This window comes from Larimichthys crocea, chromosome X, assembly GCF_000972845.2.
Source record: "Larimichthys crocea isolate SSNF chromosome X, L_crocea_2.0, whole genome shotgun sequence".
Taxonomy (NCBI): Eukaryota; Metazoa; Chordata; class Actinopteri; family Sciaenidae; genus Larimichthys; species Larimichthys crocea.
The window spans coordinates 11,129,272-11,143,575 of record NC_040020.1 but is presented as its reverse complement, the minus strand read 5'-3'; the positions used below and the strand labels follow the sequence as shown (position 1 = coordinate 11,143,575).

The following is a 14,304-nucleotide window of genomic DNA, read 5'->3' as shown; positions in this document are numbered from 1 at the left end:
ACTTTTCCAACCACCACTGGAGTGGTTTTGTAGGACTACTAATAGCTCTGATCTGAAAACACTGGTTTCAGTGCTCAGTAATTGGTGAAGAGGTTAAAATTGGAGCTGCCACTGCAAAAGCATGTGGCCAGTCGACAGCTCTATGATGACTCAGGGCTGCTATTCTTAGACCTCGAACTTTTTGAGAAGTAAGGAAAAGCTACTGTCAAAAATGGAAGTACTGTCTGTATTTTAAACAACCCTGAATCATGCATGTTTAACAAAGCTGAAGCAAAATAATTGGGTCCAATAAATGTACGATGAAAAGATGACAGAAATCAAAAGATTACAGAGAAAATGAATGTCCCAGACAAAACTCTCTCATACATGTCTCTCCACTTGTACATATCCTGTATGTATGCCGTAATAAATCAGTCAATGACTAAATATGCACAGTATCATCCTGACACTAAACACTCTGATCACTGTTTAGCCCACAAAGGAGTGAGCAGGGAAGTGTACGCCCATGCCTTCTAATGCCACACAGCAGTGGGGACCAACTAGGGCGTAGAGGGAAATGGCCCGTGTCAGACAGCTCAATGTCCTCAGATACTCTACTGAAATGCCGCACAAAGCCATCATTAGACCACTCGTTCAGTTCAGTTCCTGCTCTCTTTGCTTCTTTCCTTCAGTGTCCAGCTACTCTTGTCCTCTTATGTGGCCTTTGTGCTTCTCTCTCTCTCTCTCTCTCTTTCTTCCTTTTTCTCGCTATCTCTTTCTCTCTGTGTCAGAGTCATTGAGGTGTAAATTCACATTAGTGTGAGCATTCCTCCCAGACAGGAGGTACCAATGACTGGCTAAATAGGTCAGAGTAAACACAGTGAAAATGGTGTGCCAGAACATGTGTGCGTGTGGAGGGAAGGGTTGGTATGTGTGTGTGCTGACAACCTGGGGACCCACCGCTACATAGAAATGCACTACCCCACTGAGTAATGAGCATGTGGGCAGGTGTGTGTGAGAAAGAGAAGTGTGAAAATATTTCTGATCTCACACCTATCACACATTTCTTGAGATACAAACATGCACAAACCCACCAGAAGTGACCTCCCTATAGCAGCTCAAATAAACACAAACATACACTATAGTGCATCAACGTTTTCCCGATTCAGTATGAAAGTACAGTATTGTTGGATCTAAACAATCCAAAACCTATTTTCTACCTTTTCACTGACACAATAAAGGCCAAAGACTTCCAAATAAAAAAGTAGAGGAGCTTAAATTAAGTCTCTCAAAAGACAGATACTTGTCAATATGACTTTTGGAAAAAACGAATAACAGATATCCTAGTCAAGACTTCCTCTGCAGTCCGATTAGCAAATTTAAACGCGAGACTGATGAGAAACACACATTCCTGTTAATCTTTATAGAAAGATAACTGCAAACAGATAACGTTTTTATACTGTTCAGCCTCATTCGCTCTCCACATTGACTATTACAATCAAACCCACTTAATGAAATTAGTCAATACTTCTTGCACTATAAATAGAAACAGACTGCTTCCAGTGGGCCTTGCCAACAGATCCTGCATTCATATGCAGATAGGTGTTTATAGAGATTAACTTTTCATGAGCTCAGAAAACCAGCCCTGTTTTCAGCTTTGTGACAATGCCTTTTTTAAATAATCCAAGAGGGTTTTAAATGATTTATTTGGCTTAAGAACTAGGAGAATTTCCTCAACAAAGAAATTAATGTTTTGAAAAATTGTAATCCTGAAAGTAACTAAAACTGTCACTCTAATCTAGTAGCGTAAGAAGTACAATATTTTCCTCTGATATGTTGTGGACTAGAAGTTTCAATAGCAGGAAATAAATAAAGCTGTATGAGGCAAAAGAATGTACTGTACTATACTGCTGGCCTAATGCTACAGACACCTTACAAGGTGTAGACATTTAAAGCATGTTGAGTAACTGCAGCGATATAAAAAAGCGACCAAAGAAAGTCAAATTCAGCTGGCAAAGTAATTAGTAGTTGTTCCTTCTGTCACACACAATTTGAGGAGCACTCTCGCTCGATTACATCTGAAAATGTCACCACTATGAGCACATTTTTTAAGGTCAGCCTTCACTTCAGAGCGTTTTGGAGTATGTGCATGAGTGTGCATGTGTGTACAAACGTGCGCATGATCGGGTGTGCATGTGATGCTGTCATGCAGCATCATATGTGTGTTCATGACTTAGTATAAAGTGTGTAACATTAAATGTGTGCACCTGCTCACAGTGCTATGGAAACAGTAGCTGCTCCAACCCCCTGCTGTGTCATCCCTGCCTTGCGCATTAGTGTCAGTCTGACTCTGAACGGTCACAGCATGTTCACCCCGCATCCGTGGGGTGGAATTAACCTCCCAGTCTGTCAGAGGGGGTTTTAAGGGTGGATCAATAACCCAGCCCACCATTAAATAGAAGCCAACTAACAGATAATGGCTAGAGAGTTGGACAAACTAAATCAGTACATAAAGTATAAACTGCTGAAAGCTGTAGCATTAGACTTTTACTGTCGCTATATCGGGTGAAATTAAGAGAGACTGATAAATAGATTAACAGGCAGAAAATAGCATTGAATTCTGGATACTTAGCCTCATTTCCAGAACCAATAAATCACACACAGTGCTTTTGTTTAGCAACTAATTGGGGGTGACATTTCCCATCTTTTAGATGGTTTACTTTTATGATTGCATGCGCTAACAGTTTTGGTCAGTGAAATCAGAACTAGTATATTAAGATATTATTCTGTGTCTTTAAATTTGTTTTTACATTTCTGAAAAAATAGAAACATATAGTTTGACATTTTATCAGTGCCATTGTGATCATCAGCTTGGGTTTTATGGAGCAATCTCTTATGCTGATGCAAAGCAAAGCAATGGCACTGAAACATGTATCATATTGGAAATTGAATTGAAATATTTGGGGGCTGGGTCCGTCTCCATTCACTGGGAGTTGATTCAGTCTAACTGATACACATTTGCCACATCAGCTGATGAACAGTCAGTATTAATGCTAGACTGACTTAATTAATCCTATTTGGACCAACCTTTGCAACTATTGTGATTAGGGATGTTACAATGTACTGATATTGATGATAATCAATACCATAATAAGCTAAATATCTTGTTATCTGTTTTTACCAAAATCATGATTATTAATGATAAGGTGATACTATCAGGTGGATTTGTCTTGAACTGCTTTTTTTATTGGAGTTAAAAACAATGAGTAAATCACATGGGGACACATGGAGACCCCAGCTTGTATGTTTGGGTTAAGTTTGGACACGCCAGCGGACACACTGTGTGTTTGTCTGACCGGGCTGCTTACGTCATGATTGAGTGCATGCACGCGTGTGCGTGCCTGTCCTGAGGCAGTGACCTTAATCTGGAGCAAAAGGGTGACACAGGCTCAGACCAGACAGTGACAGGGATGACCTCATGCATCAAAACATACTCCCACGCATGGATAAAAGCACACACCCGCACACATCTCTACATGTTCAGCCTTACCTCTGGGGCGATGTAGTCTGGAGTGCCACAGAAGGTGCGTGTGGTCACTCCTTCTGCCATGTTCTCTTTGCACATGCCAAAGTCAGCAATCTTAATGTGTCCCTCAGAGTCCAGCATCACATTGTCCAACTTCAGATCCCTGAGGAGGCACATAGACATTTAAAACACCTTTGAAGATTTGACTTCGCTTTGAGAAGTAGTTTAAGAAGATGGCTTTTACTGCCAATCTTAAATTCTTCTTATTCTTATCCTATTTATTCTAAACAAATCCCAGTTTCTGCTGCTGGGTGTATTTATTCTGTGTGAGTTGTGCAAACCAGTTAATATTCACCTGTAGATGACTCCTTTAAGATGCAGGAAGAAGAGACCAACAGCAATCTCTGCTGCATAGAACCTGCAATAACAACCCATCATGTTAAACAACCATTTTTCAAGACTAGTGCAACACATGCTCTCTGCAGGAATTTAGATTGTATATAGATTTTTTCAAACAAGATGTTTTACAAAACTAAAATAAACATTTTTCTTAAAATAAACTGTTTTTGTTTGTGTTCGGAGAAAATTATCCACTATGCAGACACACCAGTAGTTAATGAACTGACTTACACTGCCTGAGGTTCCTTGAACTTGCCCACTTGTTGGATATGGTACATGAGGTCTCCTCCAGTCACATACTCCATAACAAAGTACAGACGGTCCTGTAGAATAGAAGGAATAGAAGAGGGTAGGGGACGGGTGTGCAGAAAAATATTCAACATATCATTATTTTGCATATAAAATCTGCAAAGTTCCACCAAAGCATCCAAACGTTTCTACATATCTATTCACTGATAGCGCAGCCTGCCCTAGCCTTGCTGTCTGAGTCATTCCATCGTTCCTGCTACACTTTCCATGACAAGGTGACCTAAAAAGCCCACAACAAAGCGCTTCATGGAAAAAGAAAACACTCAACACAGACATCTGTCAGGAAGTATTCTCTTTGTCTGGTCCCTCACCACCCATGACACGTTTGGCCTGATCCTGGTCTAGGTCTGTTTGACAGCTAGTCGCTAGACCCATATGAGCGGCAAAGTTGACATCCTACCAGGTTTGACCCAAACAGATCTGACTCTGGACTTGCACACTACACCTTCTCTAGAATCTCTACATCTCTCATATTAATCTTGTCTGTAGTCTTTTGCTTTGTAGTCATAGTGGTACATTTAGTTTTTTAGCAAAACAAATGCAAAAAATAATCTTTAAGCTAATTAGTATGCTAAAAGGTTTCCTCACCCTTCCTATGTTCAAAATCTGCAAAGAAATAGTGGAAACACTAGTGCATCCAGTGCAAACAGTTGCTATGTAGATTTAAGAGACTTAGATAAAAGGAGTCCTTTCAAATTAAGACTAAAATGTTTGAGGAGTGGCTGCATTTATGTGCCTCTATATTCTGCAAAACAAATAAATAAAACAAAAGCTAGTATGTCAAGAACATGGAGGTCCCTGCTCAGAGCATCAAAGTTACTATTTCCCTAGTCCTTAGTTAATTTGCCAACCACCCTTCCAAAACAATAGTTTACAGTTTCATCACACCTCTACATTTATTTCTTCTAAGTGTCCTCGCCTAGCTTAATTTGTCATGAAATCACCAGATTTTCCCACAAACTTGTTGTCTCTGTCACATTTACAACATGTCTGTGTTCAAAAACCCTTGAGAGGTTAGTGACTTTCCAGGGTTGATCATAAATTTATTAATCATCTTATTAAAAGATACACCACTACAGTGGTTGTAAAAGGGGCACTGCACCAATTTTACACATGGAAATCAGTTTACTTGTAATATGGATTCAGCCTGTGAAAAGAGTATCATTTTATTTCTGACACTCCAGAGGAGCTTTGTCATGTCTGGGAAAATAACCTTGTTGATATAATTCAAGTTATCTTAGCTTAGGCTTGGAGAATTTTATGGAGGCAGGGTAGGTTTAATGAAATTCAAAACTTTACATCCGATACTATTGTGCAATTGTTTTGTTTGACCAATTAAAGGGTCTAAAAGTCAGGATACCCCAGCCTTTGTTCCACAGATTTTGACAATTTTTCAAGTAATCTGTCTCTCCAAAGTCTTCAAACCTCATGGTGGTGAATCGCTGAACTGCTCTTTCAACATCACAGAGCATGTGAAAGGGTCATTACATGACCCTGTCAAAATGCCAAATGTGACATTGCATGTGTCATGATAGGCCATGCCAGCTTGAATAAACTGCCATGAGGGCAGAGCCAAGCTGCTATTATTGCTGGTATTGTTACACCGTGAGTGATTCTCCAACATATATACTGTACATACATGAATGAAGAAACTTAATCTCAAGAGGATTTGGCTCAGGATTTAGACTGTTCCATATTCATTTCTGGGTAGGTGTAAAAGCAGAGCTGTAAAATATATTTCTCTATGATTTAAAAGACCTACTAGAATGAAAGTGAGACTGAGTGAGAGACTTTGTGTTTGTGCAGCAGACACATTGGCCAGTCTTAGCTCTAAAGCTTGACAAGGCGAAGGTAGAAGGAAAAAACAAAAACTACAATGCAGGGCACTAACCCAATTTTGTTCAGAACTTTACATGTGTGCATGTTCTTATATAAGCCAGCACAATGCACTTCTATGAATAGGTGCAAGTGTATACTGTATGTGTGTTAGTTTGTGAGTATATCACTGCGTGTGTGCTTAAAAATGTGCTGTGTGTGTGCAGGAATTATACATATTTATGAGTGCATGTCTCTTGGCTCATACAGTATGTGCTCTCAGGTTGTGTGGTCTGGTTTTAGCATGACTCAAAGACAATACACACTTGCATGCACATACAGAAATTTGCTTTTGTACACACACACACGCGCACACACACACACATCAGCCTTCTAATTGGACTTTATTTGTATCTCCTTCTCTTTTTTTTAACTGTACTTGTCATACACGTCCTCTACTGCTGTCTGCAACTCTTTATGACTAAGCTGTTTAGCTAAAAGCCCCTTCATGAATTAATTTGACCTGACCCGACCTAGAGTGACTTGTCCTGACGCGTGTCCAGGAGCATTTTACCTACCACAGTCTGGAAGCACGAGTGGAGCTGTGTGAGGAAGGGCGGCTTGTCCTGTTGGGCCAGGACTCTCTTCTCCACCATGGTACATTCCACGTCATCGTCCTGGATCACCACGTCCTTCTTCAGGATCTTTATTGCGTACAGCTCCTCAGATGCCTTCATCTCTGCCAGCATGACCTTCACAGAGAGGGAAAAGAAAAGATCATTCCTACGTCTAACCTAATTTTTCATTTTCCTTTCAATTATCATGCTGAAAGGTTACCAGTTACACTAAGCTGATCACAGCTGCCTCACCTTGCCGAAGCTGCCTTTCCCCAGAACAGCAAGAAAGTGGAAGTCGCTGAGTTTGACCTGGTCCAGGCTGTTGGAGGGCACACTGGGGTGGCTGTTGTCCATCTCGCTGATCACCTTTTTACCTGGGCCTAGCTTGGCTTTCTGTACTCAGGGCACAAAGGGTGGCATGTAAGAAATACATACATTAAAAAGTACTTTGAGTAACAAACACACATGACATAAAGCTGTGCTGTATAGTTGGAGATAACTAAGATAACCAAGATAGGTCCAGATTTCCTAAAATCCACACCTTTTAAAAGTTTTAAAAGTTATTGTCTGCATAAAAATAAATGTAACAGATACTGAATGAGTAAAGCTAATAAAGGCTACTTTGTGGTGTTTTTTTTACCAGTACAGCTATTATTTAGACACAAATATTCCATATGTTTCATTCTTTAAAAATATTTCCTCTACAAGTGCTCACACACTCACACTACTCATTTGCCCATACACAGCTCCAATACACTGATTGAAGTTAATGGAGTGAAATGAGACTGAAGTGCCATTGTGGAGCTGATACACACAAAAATGGCTCCATACAGACGGATACAATTCAACAAAGTGTACTGAACTGTTAACAAAAGGATACATTGACGTTTCTTTGTTTCAGCTTATCACATCATTGACCAATAAATAGCAGAAGCTGTGATGTCGGATATATACTGTATTAACAAGTAATTGTCATTAAGATTAATTTAAAACTTCAGTACTGACTGTTTTTGTTGACTTAAAGGAGGAACAAATGATGTTATGTAAATACATCAAAATATGTCTTGCAGTTTATGTGAAAGAAAAAAAGATTTATTGAAGACCACCAAAAGCTTGTGATATTTTTGTTTTAAAATACATGTTCATATTTTGGGGGGAGTGGAGGTGGAAGGGCATTTTGTTTAAGTTAATTATGTACAATAAAGATATTTTGAATATGCATCTGGGTAATTGGTAAAAGGCTCAGCATTACTTTAAGTATTACATCAATAATTACCTCCGACAACTGTGTGGCAAAGGCAAAATGTTGTTGTTGACATCAAACATTTTAACTCCACTGACAATTATGATGATGATTTTTCTCACTAACACAAAGTTGCATAGCTGCGTGAATAATGAAGAGAAGGATACCACACTGTGGATTTGTTATGTGCATGCATGACTGGTCCAGAGAAGTGTCTCTTATGTTCACCTGTATTTGCAAAAAGGCAAAAAGATTTTCTCCTATCCTTCATGCCAAAGTCATGCTTAATGTCTAAGGATGGCAAGATGCTCCAAGAAGCTCTCTAGAAAACTACAGTGCACTATGCTGAAAAATACACAACTTCACGGCAGTCTTACAGCTAAACACGTCTCTCTGCACAAGGGCACAACCAAGATTTCCAAGTCCAGTATTCACACTCAGCCAAGGCCAAACACAGATCCAAACTCATGCTAAACCTCAACATCCATTTGTGTTTTCTACACTGGTATATTACATTAAGCAGATCATTATTTAGCTTTAACAGAGACCATAAGAAATTGGTATTAAATTCTCAAATTTCTTTACTGCTTCCTGGCTATAGAAGATCTTGATCTAAATCTGTTCAAGTAACAACTTTTGAGCACTGTCATCTCAATGCAACTCCAAAGGGTCACCTTGGCAGAAACAAATGTCTACCAAATGCACTACATGGTGACTTTTATCACAAATATTTTCAAATGATTTCAAAACTTTCAATATCTGCTGACAAAATTACGTGGTGCCCAATCAATTAAGAAAAATGGGCCAAGAACATAACAAATTCCATAATTTATCACATTTAAGCTTCAGTCACATTCATTATAGGCCCAACTAAATTAAGACATTTAACTGAAGACAACCAATTCTGAGAAGCTTTAGTGTGGTTAATAGCATCTACCATAGTCTGCTTTTTATCTGGGAGAGCACCAGAGATAGGCAAAGCAGAGCAGACTACACCAGATCACAGCACACATGTAAGCTTTAGCCAAAAAAAAAAGAGCCTGGCTGGGCCGAGCGAGCAGCAACCTTACTGTCCTTCCTCTCAAGACGCACCTGATTAGAGTCTTCCACAACTGCTTGGTCCTGAAACCACAGGGAGAAGGGAGCCAAAACGGCCGGCTCACTTAGTACAGTTGAGTATAGGTGCGAGCTACAACAACTGACTAAACCAAGGCATTTTTATATGCAGGTATTTGAGCAGTGATCCAATGAGTGAGGAGGTGGATCAGGTAGCCTCATTTTCTACATCACATTACAGTCAATATAATTAGAAAAGTCTGTGTTTCTGCAATCAGTTACTTTAACCTACAGTAGTCTTGGCAAGGTTTTGGTGCCACAGCAGTCCTTGCGAATATGTAAATATGTATATGTATATAAAATTATTCCAATGAGTTACACGTAGTACGCAGAAATCTGTATCAACAGAGACAATGTAGGGTCAATCCATCCTTAATGGAAACAATCTTTTAGAAGTTTGTGGTAGAAATAACTGAAAAAATCAAAGCTCAAAAGTACAATAACTAAGTGGAAAGTGTGTACTGTATTTCCTTGATCAAGTGAAACTCCACCAGCACTAACACAAGTCAAGTAAAAAAGAAAAACAACATCTAACAAATTCAAGTGTGAATCAGTATCATTTAAAAGTAGCATGGAAATCAAATCTTCAAGTATGAGCAAGAAGCAAGGTGACAATCTGTGGGTGGAAAAAGAAAAACCTGGTACCTCAAAAGCACACTGATGAATTACAAACAACCCCACACACACAAACATAGGCCATGTATTTCAGTCCAATGCTGACATCTTGTGGCCACCATTGTTTCTCTTCTTCAAGCCAAATATTTTCCCACTGTGGAATATTTCTATAGTCCACAAATCCACTATCGATCAAATGTGAGGTCTGATATAATGAGAGATGTTTACAGAAAGGAGTAGCAGGTAAAGCGTAAGCATTTCTAAGTTAGGATGAAACGATAACCACATATATACTACCAGGTAATACCTGCAATGACAATGATGGAAGCACACAGGATGTAGACAGGCAAAGTGATCCACAGTCAAAGACACATACAGAATACAAAGACACATGCAGACAAATGTATAGCCATGAACTGTGAGCAGCACAGCGCCAGGATTTACTAACAACCCTCTGACAAACTCTGACTAGCAGGAAGCAGTGAGGACAAACAAGATCTTTTGTATTCTCACTTGACATATAATTCACCTTTTACCTGGGCTCAATGTATCACATGTAGGATAGAGTAAAATGAAGAAATGCTACAGAGTACAAAAAGGAGCAGTGACTAGATATTTAGGCCTCTACAAAGATAGCAAAATAGATTTCATTTCTATTCTTATTGGTTTCGATTAAACCCAAACCAGAACCAGAACAAATTGTTAGTAAATTGGATATATTTGCAGTAGCTTGAAACCACATACAAATGATCAGACATGAGTAGAGATGAAAGAACATGTCATCACAACGAGAGGAGAGGAGAGGAGAGGAGAGGAGAGGGGCTACCTTTAGATTAAAGTTAATTTGGCAGTCCTGAGAGCAGGGGCAAGAAGGGGAGAGAGGGAGAGAGAAACTCTTGCATTAAATATGACAATGTGACACAGGATGAAGAAGCATTTGTACAGTATAAGTCTCACCAAGCACACAGGAGGGAGCAGGAAGCTACAGGAAAAAAGGGAGAGAACCACAGAAGGGTTTATGAAGAAGAAAAAGGAAAGAGACCCTGGCAAACTGTCGAAACCATAGAGACCGAAAAGAAACAATAAGGTCAAGTGGATGAACCATTTTGAGACCTGGAGACTGAAAAAAGTATACCTTATATAAAAAACACTGCTTCCATTTAGTATAGTATATATAATATATTATAGTATAGTATATTAAAAAAAACTAGAAAGTTTTGTGCTCCAACTTGAATTACTGAATACTGTACTTTAGCTGCAGAACTGGAGAATCATATTGCATTGAAAAATACCGTATAGTTTTAAAGAACAAACTAGAAAAAGGTTGGGACTATCTGCTTTTTGCAAGTATATTTAGTGTGTGAGAGTACAGCGAGTACAAGCTTGTGCGAGAGCAGGGAGAAAGACCAGAAACACTTTGACCACAATGCATCATGCATCCCATCTCAGTGAACATTTGTAAGTGGACCTGTTACAATGACAACCAAAATCGGACAAGCGATAGAAAATCTGACTCTTCTCTGACCTTAATCGCCACTCGTACTCTTCACCTCTTTTCTCTGTCTTCTTCATCATGACTGAAACCTCACATCCTGTATGAAGGTCATCACCGACTACATTTTCATTCTGTGTTATTAAGCTTCAATTTTTTCTCCCAACTCTCTTAACCTGATAAACTGACTCAACAGGTAATGGACGTGTATTGTGAAAACGTTTGATTATAGCCTGGGTAAACCTATTTTTTAAATGCAAGTACGAGAATACACACATTCATTTACTTTTATTATAATTTACAGTATATATATATAATTTATATATAAATAAAATCCAAAAATGGTTTTAGAAAATTCACACACTCTCACAGTTGACGAGTATTCAATACCAACCGTGATCTTTCTAACCTGCCTTTTCATCATTTATTGCCATTTTACCTTCAACTCTCCACAATGCCTTGCAGAAATGTCATGGAAAATTACTTTAAAATGTCTCTTGCAGGAACCTGCACTCCCACTGAGAGGTAGACAATCAGAGGACCACAGAGAGCTGCTTCACTCTCAGCAGGCCAGACACACCAATGCAGCAGATTGGATGAAGGAAATGAGCAGGCAGCTATGTCTCATCAGAGACCTCTGCTGAAAAGGGTCTTGCGCGGTGTGAGTGTGTGTGTGTGTACGATATGTGTTTGAGTTGCATTTCAGAGGTGAAAGTTTAGGATTTAATTATGATTTTAGACACTCCTCTACTCCCCTTTTACTTCATTATTGAAAAGATGCTATGATGAGGACCATGATCATTAAACTTCATTACTATGTGATTAAGAAAATAACTCTCTGTAAATCATGTTGGATCCTAACTGAGCTGTATCTAATTAAGAAGAAAAAACCTCCACATTATTGGGAGGGCAAGAATTGATCACAAGTCAATGATTCTAAAAATAAGTTCATCCACTACAAGTGCAAAAAGTATTGTCGTCTAATTAAAACTTCACAAATCACTAAAATAACTACAGTTGGAGTCTCAAGTGTTCAGAATAGACCACCATCAATAACACTCGCAGTGCAGTGAGAGCTAGTTTGTGGTTAAATAAAAACTTCTAACATAGTTCACAAAGTCTGAAAAACACCACAATTCTTTACAGTATATCCAAGCAGCATAATCTTCACAGACATGGAAAAGTGTAATATTTACTTCAACAGCTTGTAAAACTATGAAGTGATGATGTGTGGCTCTGAGATACAGAGCATCAAGGATCAGGATTAGCCTGATCATGAACTAATGATACAAACTCATGAAAACATGATGTATCTCATGAGTTTATAACAAGATATGGTATCAAAGATCCCTGGCCTTAGCCAAGTCTGTGTCAAAGAAATGACTTTGTAGATTACTGCTTGAAAAGAATAAATATCAAAGGGTGTCGGTGAGCTGCTTTGATCCGCTCCAGGTTGTAATCTTTCTGATGTAAGAACAAAATACTAACAGTCTGCGATGAACACACAACACATACACAATCAGTGTACATGTGAATTCTCAGAGTCTAAAAAGACCACGAGCTGATGATGCAGCTGTCATTCCTAATTTAACAGCTGAAGCTGAGGCGAGCGTGTGACCATTTGATATAATTTCTTTTAAATTAGAAGGTACTGTACGCACCCATACTCACCTGTTTATAGTGATTTAAGGGAAGGGTAATCTGGATTTATTCAAAGAAGATCAACAAGGTTAGCATGACTTAGGAAAGATGTCGGCCTCCAGGGGCTGAGTATGATGGTTAGGGTCTTAGTCAGGGCTGTGTCAAATACATTATTATCATTAACAATTACTCAGGTTTGCTGACATGAATAAAGATCGCTTTTCCAACAGAAAAGTTGATTGACCAAAAAAAATACAAACAGATGAGAGGCGATTATTTCAGCACAGTCCTCACCTCAAACTTCTGCCTCAGTTCCTCATTTCCGTCATCCTCCTCTGAGATGGGTACATTGTAGTACTCCCCTTCTTCCTGGCACAATAACTTATACCTGGAGGAGAGAAAGAGGGAGAATGAGGGTGGACACATACAGAGAAACAGGCCTTCTTCTACTCAACCTAATGGGCCTGGTTGTAGTTAATGGTAAAGCAACAACAAACCTAAATTATTCAGTATTATTAACATTGTGTTTTTGTCATCATTCAATAAGCCATCTTTTTAAACTTTAAACACTATAATGAATAATATGATAGCACTTCAAAGTAAGTTCTCATTGAGGTGAAACTAATCTGCTTGATTGAATAAAAACAACTGCTGTGAATACCATATCATCTAGGATAAAAATACAGACGTATTTTACTTGTTAAAGGAGTTTTATTACTGCCAGGCTTCACTGTGTCATTGCAAATAATACAGTAGGGTCAGTAACACAAACAGAAGTGAGAGTTACCAGCCACAGACTGGAGACTTCATGAGCTCTGATACGCCGAAGGAAAGAGCCCCCATGAAGTCGTTCCTAGTGGTCCGGTCCCAGTCCCACACCTCCACTGACAGCCGGCGATCCTTATCTGTAGGCTTCAGCTTGCTATACAACACAGAGATGGTACACATGTTTGTGTCAGGTTTGGTGTCAATCGAACTTCAAACATGGCATATGTTTGCAATACACTGCACTTTATTCTTATATGTTATAATCCGTATTTATTGTCATTCATTTATGGAAACGTTAAAATTAAACATTTACTTTTCAAGTAACAACACTGACACTGGTGGTAACACTAGACATTTTAAACTTTATACTTTACAGCAGGGTCCTTTAACCTTTTTCAGCCCAAGGACTCCTTCGACAAGAGACAAACAGAACAGGGACCCGCACATGTAATTAATATTTTAAAATGTTTCACGTTTTTACCCTTGCCTATAATAACTTTTATATTTACTTAATTCAACTTTTCTTTCACCTTATGAACCTATTTATATACTGGGTTATTACTAGCCTATATGTGTTTATGATTGATAAAAAGCTCATGCATAATTATCATTGGTGATTAAATGTCAAGAGCTGTGCGTCTTTGGACATGTCCACTGATTCATCCAATTGGAGTGCAAATGCCTTCGCTGTTTGTAGTTTCTCAATTATCTGCACCCTCACAGTCACCATTATTTTGGTGAAAATTGTCAATTATTATAATAAAAATTGGCAGACTCCCTAGGG

General features: G+C 38.8%; 1 protein-coding gene across 1 annotated transcript in view; it reads right to left on the bottom strand.

Annotated features, from left to right (window-relative positions):
* prkcaa (protein kinase C, alpha, a) overlaps positions 1 to 14,304 on the bottom strand; it is a 130,319-nt gene that overhangs the window by 34,401 nt on the left and 81,614 nt on the right. The window contains exons 8-14 of the mRNA XM_027282846.1: positions 13,540 to 13,674; positions 13,047 to 13,140; positions 6,898 to 7,038; positions 6,607 to 6,780; positions 4,136 to 4,227; positions 3,861 to 3,923; positions 3,530 to 3,668 (exon numbers count right to left, since the gene is read on the bottom strand). Coding sequence (XP_027138647.1) covers positions 3,530 to 3,668; positions 3,861 to 3,923; positions 4,136 to 4,227; positions 6,607 to 6,780; positions 6,898 to 7,038; positions 13,047 to 13,140; positions 13,540 to 13,674 — 838 coding nt within the window. The remainder of the gene's footprint in view (positions 1 to 3,529; positions 3,669 to 3,860; positions 3,924 to 4,135; positions 4,228 to 6,606; positions 6,781 to 6,897; positions 7,039 to 13,046; positions 13,141 to 13,539; positions 13,675 to 14,304) is intronic.